Source organism: Elephantulus edwardii, unplaced genomic scaffold (assembly GCF_000299155.1).
Source record: "Elephantulus edwardii isolate Elephantulus edwardi_28Jun2011 unplaced genomic scaffold, EleEdw1.0 scaffold00185, whole genome shotgun sequence".
Classification (NCBI taxonomy): Eukaryota; Metazoa; Chordata; class Mammalia; order Macroscelidea; family Macroscelididae; genus Elephantulus; species Elephantulus edwardii.
Window position 1 is genome coordinate 2,406,617 of NW_006399935.1, and position 10,567 is coordinate 2,417,183.

A 10,567-nucleotide genomic window follows, 5' to 3' on the forward strand; every position below is an offset into this window, starting at 1 on the left:
GAATTTGTCAAATTAAGACTAGCTCTACAAGAAATTCTAGGGGAAGTTCTTCACACAGAAACACCAAAAGAAAGTGGATGGACAATAGTAACCAGAAACAACAGAAAAGAAAGACAGCAAAGTGGCAAGCATAAAACATAGCAATTAAGTGTCAGTAATCACAGTTAAAGTGAATGGACTAAATGTGCCAATCAAAAATGAAAAAGAATAGCAGAATAGGTAAAAACACAAAGTTCATCAATATGTTGCCTACAGGAGATTCATCTTAAAAATGGAAAGATCAACTCAAAATCAAAGGCTGTAAGAAAAAAATAGTGATCTCTGATAAAATAATCTTCAGAATGAAAACCATCATAAAAGATAATCAAGGGCATTCCATACTGATTAAAGGTATAATAAGTCAAGAAGACATAACCTTGGTCAACATTTATGCACCAACTGATAGACCTGCAAAATACATAAAACAATGATTAACAGAATTAGATGAAGAAATAGCACCACAATAGTGACAGGAGATTTCAACATACCACTATTATCAAAGGATAGGTCAACACAAAAGAAACTTAACAAAGACAATAGATCTAAACTATAAGACAAAAGATCTAAACTATATGATCTGCCAGCTTAACTTTGTGGATGTATTCACTGTACTGCACCCAACTAAAACTCAATTAACTTTTTTTCTCAAGTCCACATGGTTCATTCTGGAATCAATCACATATTAGGACACAAAGTAAGCCTCAACAAATTCAGAAACATTGAAGTAATACAAAGTATCTTCTCAGACCACTTTGACATAAAACTAGAAATTAAGAAAATAAGGTTTACAAAGCCACCCATTTGGAAACTAATTAAGTCTCTGCTAGAACATGATTGGGTTATAAAAGAAATAAAGAATGAAATAAAAAAAGCTCCTCAAAACAAATTAAAATATACCAACACCTCTGAAATAGCTCTAAGGCAGTCCTGAGGGAACAGTTCATACCAGAGTCAGAGGGTAGAAGATATATATTAATATGGGATAATTTTGCTGTGTTCCTTTTTCTGTTGTTTCTACTTACTTCGGTCCATCTTCCTCTGTTGTCTCTGTGTGAAGAACATCCTTTAGTATTCTTTGTAGAATTGGTCTTGTTTTCACAAATTCCTTAAGTCCCATATTTCTGCAAATGTCCCAATTTCTCCTTCACATTTGATGGACATCTTTATTCAGGATTTTTAGATGGCAATTGTTTTCTTTCAGTCATCTGTATATGCTATGCCATTGTTCTCTTTTTCACATGGTTTCTTCTGAGAAGTCAGAGCTTAAGCTAATTGGTTCTTCTTTGTAGGTGACTATATTTTTCTCCTGCTGTTTTAAGTATTCTATTCTTGTCTTTTATTTCTTAGTTTGAAAATTACGTGTATTAATGTTTTTCTTCTGTGGTTTAGTGTGTTTGGTGTCTGCTCAGCTTCTAGAATATGTGTGCCCTCATGTTTCATAATACCTGGAAAGTTTTCTTCTAGTATCATTTCTAAATCTCTTGCCAAGAGAACAAACAGGTCTATCTTGGAGAGGGTGAAACCAAATTGCTCCTTGAAGACAAAGATTATGGAGCTTCATCTGACATACATTGCGCATTTTGCCAAGAGGGACCAGTCCTTGAAGAAGAACATCATGCTTAGAATGATGAAGGGACTCACAGAAGATGGAGACTCTGGATGAGATTACCCTAGTTAATCAGTAACTAGCATAATGAGAGTAGATATGTCTGAAGCAGTAAGACTGGCTCAGGATAGGGCAAGGTTCGCAGCTTTTGTGCATAAGGTCACCATGAGTCACCATTGACTCAATAGTACATAGCAACAACAACATGATCTACTATATCCAGAAATCTCAGCCTAGAACTCTACCTGTACACTAGAGATCCTAAGAAAACTCTGACAAAGATTAGAATCTCTGAGTCCCCTGAATGGAATTCTCTTTAACTCATGAGCTGGAACTAAAAAGTATGCCCTTACTCCCTGTGGGCAAGAGACCGAGCTATTAAGAGAAGAAAATAGATCCAGAAAAGCTTTATTCCATCTTGTAGGAACTGTGAACACGATAAGAAATCCTTGAAGAGAAGCCACTCTTCCCTACCCCAAGTGGACAAGGGGGTTCATTGACACCTCTGAAGGTTTGGTCACCTTCGGGTCTGCCTATAGTTTAATCAGTCAAATGACCAAGGACCACAACAGAACAAGAATTGAAAGGCATCAACACACACACACACACACACACACACACACACACACACACACACTTACCTGGGCCAATTGACATTTTAACCTGGACTCCAAGGTCGACTCCAGTTCTCTCAATCCCACACCAGTAAAAGTCTTCATCACTTTTTCCAAACTTTTCCATGGTGACAATGAATTTACGGTCTTGCTGATTGTCTCTGATGGTTATTCGGTCCTTCTTCACCACCTCTTCTGATCCCGTTGTTTTGACAAGAATTTTGCAGACCTGCCAACGAGCACCTCGACACCACCACTTGGAGTAGGTCTCCCATCCTTCCTCATAATTACACTCCACTGTCAATGTTCCTGTCTTTGGACCACTCACGTCACTTGGACCGGACAAGGTGAAGCATCCTGGAAAACATAAATCTGTGTTTGTTACCTCTCACGGTGAAGGGAGGATCACATCTTCTGCAGATACTTCCATGTATCTGGTGAGTTGAACAACAGTGAAGGAAGAAATATACTTTCCATTAAACAGATCATTGCTTTTCAGATTTCATTTGAGTCGCTGAGAAGCATAACTACAGAAGTCAAAACAAATTAAAATTCTGAAATTGAGCAATAAAAATTTCTATAATCCACCACTCTGTCTGCCCTGTGGTCAATATACTCTATACTTCAAGGGATGCCCTTTTGTAATCATCTTTGTGCTATCCCAACATTTTGTTAGATGTCATGAAGTCAATTCTAACCCACAGTGACCCTGCATTATCTTGGAGAGGATTAAACCAAGCTACTCCTTGGAGGCAAGGATTCTGGGGCTTCGTCTGACATACTTTGGACATGTTGCCAGGAGGGACGGGTCCTTGGAGAGGAACATCATGCTTGGGAGGGTGGAGGGACAGCGCAGGAGAGGAAAACCCTCTATGAGGTGGATTGATTCGGTGACTGGGGTAATCGGGATGGGTGTGTCAGAGGCGGTGCGGTTGGTGCAGGATAGAGCAGGGTTTAGGGCTGTTGTACATAGGGTCGCTATGAGTCGGAAACGACTCGATGGCACATAACAACAACAACAACATAGGATTTACATGGCTGTAAAATTTGGGGAGCCAGATTTCAAGCCTTTCTCTTGAGGGGCTGTTGGGTAGGTCCTAATGACCACTAACTTTCCATTAGCAACTGAGCTCCTTTGTATACTGGTCTGGTGGTCAAAAAATGAACAGAAGCCCAGTTTCCACAGAAGGAAATAAGTTTCTGACTTGATTCTTTTGAACTGAAGACCCTCAGGAAGGTAGACTACGATGTTCTACTGCCACAACGTTCACAATCTTGGGCACACCACTCTTCTTCCCTGAGACCTTTCACCCAACCTGATATCTGAGTCTGTCGAACCACATTAGGAAATTAAGTTTGTCTTTTTTTGTTACTCCAAAATGCCAAAGTCAAGCTCATTCCCATCTCAGAAATTGGTACTTGACCTTCTTGGAATGCTTTCCTCTATCTAAAGTACATTGTTGTTGTTGTTGTTGTTGCTAAGTGCATCAAGTCAAGACCAATTTATGGTGAGCCCATGAACAAGAAATCTTAACTCTGTCCTATCCTGTGTCATTTTTATAATCCTTGACACATTTGGGTCCCTTGTTACAGATACTGTATCAATCCATCTCACCAAGAGTTATTCTTTCCTTTACTGACTTCATTGACTCTTCCCCTTTCCAAGTATGACGTCCCTATCCAAGGAACAGCCTCTCCTAACAACATGTCCAAAATATGTAAGATGAAGATTCACCTTCTTTGCCTCCAAGGAACATTCTGGTTACACTTTCTTCAAGACATATCTATTTGTTCTTTTGGCAGTCCACGGGATATGTAGGACTCCTCTCAAACACCACAACTCAAATGCATCAATTCTTCCTCCCATCTTATTCATTGGCCAGCTCTGGTATACATAGCAGGTTGTTTTAAAGACTGTGGCTTGAATAGGATTCACCTTAGTCTTTAAGCTGACATCATTGCTCTTCAGGACTTTGGAGAGATTCCCTATGGCAGACTTTCTTGATGTTATACATATCCCTCAATCTCTTGATTGCTTGGATGTTGACTCTGGATCCAGGCAAGATGAAATTGTCTGCTAGATCTAAGGTAGCTGGTATCTTCTTATCTTCCAGGTTTTTTTCTTCCCCACTTAACTATTCCACTTTCTGTCATCTCCACTCTTCTACTTTCTGTCATTACAATTGACTGTTTAGATATTTCATAAGATTGGAAAAATACAATACATAGCCTTTTCTATATGAGTTCTTCCACTTAGCATAATTTATTCAAGGTTCACCTATGGCTGTAGCATGCGTGACTACTGAATTTGCTTTTGTGGTAGAACAGTGTTTCATTCTTTGGTTCTACTACATCTTGTTATTCACTCTTGAGTGGCTAACATGTGGGGGTTTCTACTTTTTTTGGTTATTTGAATATCCATATGTGAATCTTCTTGTAAAAATATGTTTTCAAACAACATACCTAGGAATAGAACTTCTGTTTATATGGTAACCTAATGATTGACTTATTGGTAAAGTGCAAAAACTTACTTAAGAATTTACTTTTAGGGGAGCTCTGGTGGCCTAGTGGCAAGAAGCTGCACCGCAAACCTAGAGGCTCACGGTTCAAATCCACCAGATGCTCTGCCAGGGAAGGAGGGACAATCTCCTCCTATACCAATCAGATCTGATTTGACGGTACACACACACAAAAATAATAAAATAAAAAAATTTTAAAAAAAAGAATTTACTTTTAAATATAACCTTCATAGTGACACATATATTTTTAAATGTGGTAATTTCATTTTTATTATTTTATTCTTGCCTCTCATTGTTGTCAAATCCATTCCAGCTCACAGCTCCAGTAGTGTTCCCAAGAATGCAAACTGAATGGAAGGAGACTGTCTTTTTTTTTCTCAGAGTAGCTGGTAGATTCAAACCACCAGAGAAATATAGCTTTTGGGTTAGCAGTACAACTCTCTACCGACTATGCTACCAGCACTCCCTTGCTTTACTTTATTGTAAGTCTGTCTTCGTATTTTCCATATTGTCTTTAATTGAATCAAGCCATTTGAGAGGTTTTTCTCCTTTGGATCTCAAATTTTATTGACTATAGACAATTTTCAGATGTATTTTAGTGCAAATAAAATATTTTCTAATTTAAAAATATTAGCTTACTGCTATCTTTCATTTGTGACACAGAAATGTTTTTCCAGAAAAGAAAGCATGAAAATGAATCTTTCCTCAAAAGAATACATGAGGTTTTCTTAGTTCCCTTCAGATTTCATAAAGAGCAGATTGAAGCCTGTGGCTCAGTTTCTCTTCCAAGCTGGCATGTGTCTTGTGTTTTAGCTCTTTGCACTGTGGTGCCCGTGCTCAGCTCTGACCACTATGAATTCTAGCTTTATGAGAATATGATACAATCGAAAGTTTTCACTTGTCAGGGGCTATAGGGGCTCCTTTACTGGTGCAAATGGCTAAATATTGGGTTAGTATTGTGCTAGAGGAGCTCAGGTGGCCTAGTGGCAAAAAGCTGTGCTGCAATCCCAAAGGTACATGGTTTGAGGCCACCAGCTGCTCCATGAGAGAAGGATGCATTATCTTACCACCGTGCAATTAACTGTCTCTGAAAAATTGCTGGAGGGTCACCTATGGGTTGGTTCTGACTTGACAGTAGACAAGAACAACACTGTTGTACTAAATGACTAAACGTTAGGCTACTAGTTGGCAGTTCAAGCCCAGAGACTCCTTGGTGATGAACCATAAACTAAATAAGTGAATGAGTGAATGGAACACGCAGACTTATAGCATGATGTGTAACAACGACTTAGAAATAGGGCCAGCTTCCTGCTAGGCTCCCTCCTTTGACTTCCAGCCCCTCCCACCTGCTGAATAGATTTCCCTGATGGGTGGAAGCTCAGGCCCTACACTCACCTGGAAGCCAGAAGAGAATGGAGGTGAGCAGTCCTAGGAGCATTTTCTGTTCACCAAGTTCCTCATGGAAGAGCTTCTCAGAAGGACGCTGCAGTCTCAGCTCCTTTGCTTTCAGCTTTCTCTCACTTTCACTCTTGAGCTTCTTCTTATACCCACTCTCCCCTGAAAGAGGAAGGGGATGGAATTGGTGAAATTTCAAGTGAACAAGGCAAGAAGTCATTGAGATCATGAGTGAGAAGTGCCACCCATCATCATAGGTCTTTCCCTGTTTGTATGGAGTTTCAGACAGACATGCCTTATCTCTGGACAGTTAAGTGTCCAGTGCTTCTCCCTTGATGGGAAGGTTGGGGCAAGGGAACATAGCTCCACCGGAGAGGGTTTGGGAGCCAGAAACCTGGTATTTCGTGTGCAGCAAAATTCTATGAAGCACAGGAGATTAGGGGTTTCATGGGATTGTCGGAGACTTGAGGTCAAACCCAGAATACTAGAACAGATTCTAGACCAGAAGCTGAAATAGACCAGAGCTCAAGAGAGTATGAAAACTCTCATACGCTGTTGGTGGAATTGTAAAATGGTACAACCACTCTGGAAGACAGTTTGGTGTTTCCTCAAAAAAGTTGAAAACAGAAACTTTGTGTGACCCAACTATTCCACTGTTAGGAATATGTTGCTGTTGTTGTTGTTATGTGCCATCAAGTCACTTGTCAGTCATAGTGACCCTATGTACAACAGCCATAAACCTTGTTCTATCCTGTGCCAACCTTTTTGTCTCTGACACATGTACTCCCATTACCCCAGTCACTGAGTCAATCCATCTCATCCAGAGTCTTGCTCTCTTGTGCTGTCCCTCCACCTTCACAAGCATGAAGTCCCTCTCCAAGGACTGCTCCCTCCCTGCAACATATACAAAGTATGTCAGACGAAGCTTCAGAATCCTTGGCTCCAAGGAGCATCCTGGTTTCACCCTCTCTGGGATGAATCTGTTTGTTCTCCTAGCAGTTCATGGTATATTCAATACTCTTCTCCAGCACCACACAGCTCAAAGGCATCAGTCCTCTTTCTACCATCCCTAATCATTGTCCAGCTTTGTGATACTTGCTGCAGAAGATCAAGGACTATAGCCTTAAACATGGATTGAAGCTCAGCATTAAGAAAACAAAGATTCTCACCACTGGGCCAATTGGCAGCATCGTGATAGATGGTGAAGAGATTGAGACTATTAATAGCTTCCGTTTGCTTGGTTCCACAATTAACACTCTTGGTACCAGCAGCCAGGAAATTAAAAGAGTAATTGCATTGGGAGAGTCTGCTGTTCAAGACCTCTCCAAAGTATTGAAGAGCAACGATGCCAGTCTGGAGACTAAGATGTGCCTGATCCAGGCTATGGTCTTTACAATTACTTGCTATACATCAGAAAGCTGGACAATGACTAGGAACATACCACAAAAAAGTTAGAACTGAGACACAAATGGCCACTTGTACATCAATGTTCATAGGAACAGTGTTCACCATCACACGAACATGGAAACAGCTCAAATGTCTAACCACAACTGGATCGAGAAATTTTTTATGGTATATTTACACAATGGAATACTATACAGTACTCAGGAGCAACAAGTACTATGCAACTTGGGAGAAACTGGAGATCATTGCGCTGAGTGAACTAACACAGTCTCATAAAGACAAATACTGCATAAGACCATTATTGTAGAAATAGAAGGATATCCAGTAAAATACACACGGGAACCCAAGAGGTGGTAGTAGAGGGATGAGGATGGGGAGGGGTAAAATCATAGGGTTGCACAGTTTGGTGGGTGGAGGGAGGAGGAAGGAAATGGGAAGGATCAAGCCAGGACAACTAGTGGTTGATCAGGAAGTGCATATATCCCAAGACACTCTCATTGCTTCACCCAGCCGGGCGGCAGAGACCCTACAAATAACTGCACAATATTGAGCCTTTCAGAAGCTTGATGACTGCAGTTGGGGCTCAACCCTGAAGAAACCAGGTCGCTCTTGGGACTACAGCCCTTCCTTTCAACCTTATCTCATGTCTGTTGTAAAATATTTGTTGAAAACTGGGGCGGAGGGTGGAGAGAAAGGTGCGGCAATGAAGGAGTGAAAGCCCAGAATCCCTGTGAGTGTTCATTGAAACTAATAAATTTTAATAATAAAAAAAAAATGACACTCCCCCCCCCTTTAGAGCTTAGGAAATGTCCTTAACAGCAAATACCCCCAATTAAAAAAAACCTTTTGATTTCTAAAAAAAAAAAATATTTGTTGAAGTAAGGAAGAAAGATTAATAAACAAAAATCATAAGCAGAGTGTGCGTCTTTTTCTCTACTTTCGTACAGCCTTGCCCACCACCTCCTTGATCTTCTTCCATCAAGATCACAGTAAAATTTGAGATCAGATTCAGAGGTTAGGAAAGAGATTAGATCTTGTTTACATTTGTACCAGTAACCACTTTACACAGTGCCATATATGTCCTGGGTCATCTTCTGAGGAACTGGTGAGCTCCATGGGGTACATGACCCACTTTATATCCTAATCAGAACTGAGTTAGTGTGTGGAAGGGTTATTTGCACAGAAAAATGACACTTATAAGGGAGGGCTGCTCCAGGTTGTGGAGATGCAACCTCTCACTTCACATACATCCAACAATAAGATAGGATCACTGTTGGGCAGGGCTCAGTGCCTGCCTCCTCCTGTTCCCATTGCTGTGGCAGCTTGCCTTCCGCAAAAGGCACTAGACAGTTACACCAAGAAACTAAACCCTCTTCAAATAGAGAAGCTTTCTTTTCCTGGCAAAAAGTGGAAATGGTCTCGGAAGAAATACAGCCAGAATGTTCCTTAGAAGCCAGTATGAAGAGACACTTTGTCTCTTGTACTTTGAATATGTTATCATGAAGGTTTAAAAAGTAAAAAAACAAATAAAAAAAAATCCACTGCCAATGCTGGAGACTAAGGTGTATGTGATACAGGCCATGGTCTTTGCAATCACTTGTTATGCATCAGAGAGTTGGGCAATGACCAAGGAGGATAGAAGGAGAATTGACGCCTTTGAGCTGTGGTGCTGGAGAAGAGTATTGAATGTACCATGGACTGCCAAGAAAACAAACAGATTCAACCTAGAGAGGGTTAAACCAGGATCCTCCTTGGAGGCAAGGATTCTGGGGCTTTGTCTGACATACTTTGGACATGTTATAAAGAGGGACAGGTCCTTGGAGAGGGACGCCATGCTTGGGAGGTTGGAGGGACGGCGCAGGAGGGGAAGACCCTCTATGAGGTGGATTAATTCAGTGACTGGGGCAACCAGGATGGGAGTGTCAGAGACAATGCGACACAGGACAGAGCAGGGTTTAGGTCGCTATGAGTCGCAAGCTACTCGATAACAACAACAACTGCCAACATGTTAATTCTATTTTTTTTTTTTTAGGAAGAAAGAATTCTATTTGCGTCAGTATGTAAAACTCAAGAAAATTAATGGTAAAACTAACTCAAGCAATATAAAAATATAAATTGCAAAATCACTATATCAATTTTCTAAATTTCTTTTTTTTATTCACAGAATATACGTATTTGTCTCATTTGCATTTGTGATTTATCATCCTTCTTTTCTCTATTAATGCATTTAATCCTTGCCATTCTTTTCTTTTCCGGTGGGGGGGTTCATTCATTCATTGTTAACACTTTTCTCTCCTCCCAACCCTCCCCCCTAGTACACTACCCTCTTGGAAAAGCAAAAGAAAAATTGTTTCCTTGTTTTACAAACACTGCCCCAGGTCCACTCCACTATTACTATGCAGCCTTTGCTCTGAACTTTTGTCAGGACAAGAATACCTAATCACAAATCCCTTTTAAACACTGTTCTCCTTTATCTGTTTCAATTGAACCCATCTTTCTCAGTCTCCCCCCAACCCCAATGTCAGTTCTGTTTCACAACAGTGGTACCATGCAGTATTTGTCCTTTTGTGACTGAGATACTTCACTAAGCATAATGTCCTCTAGGGTCGCCCATTTTTAATAATATTGCATTAGTTCCTTGTTTTTCAATGCAGTGTAGTATTCCATTGTGTGAATATACCACAGTTTCTCTATCCATGCATTTGTTGAGGACACATAGGTTGTTTCCAACTCCTTGCTATTGTGAACAAAGCTGCAATAAACATGGGTGTGCATATATATGCTTAGATGTCATTTATGGTCTCTTTGGGGTATATTCCCAGTAGTGGAATTGCTCGGTCAAATGGTATCTCTATTTGCAAATTTTTGAGAAAGCACCATACCGCCTTCCACAGTGGTTGCACTACTGTACACTCCCACCAATAGGGAAGAAGGGTTCCAGTTTCTCCACAACCTCACCAGCATTTGGTGTTTGTTGTTCTGCTAAATTT

The 10,567-nt window shown here is 40.4% G+C and overlaps 1 protein-coding gene across 1 annotated transcript in view; it reads right to left on the bottom strand.

Moving 5' to 3' along the window:
* Positions 1 to 1,994: 1,994 nt before the first annotated feature.
* LOC102843470 (CMRF35-like molecule 7-like) overlaps positions 1,995 to 10,567 on the bottom strand; it is a 61,222-nt gene continuing 52,649 nt past the window's right edge. The window contains exons 2-4 of the mRNA XM_006896414.1: positions 6,174 to 6,335; positions 2,287 to 2,616; positions 1,995 to 2,020 (exon numbers count right to left, since the gene is read on the bottom strand). Coding sequence (XP_006896476.1) covers positions 1,995 to 2,020; positions 2,287 to 2,616; positions 6,174 to 6,335 — 518 coding nt within the window. The remainder of the gene's footprint in view (positions 2,021 to 2,286; positions 2,617 to 6,173; positions 6,336 to 10,567) is intronic.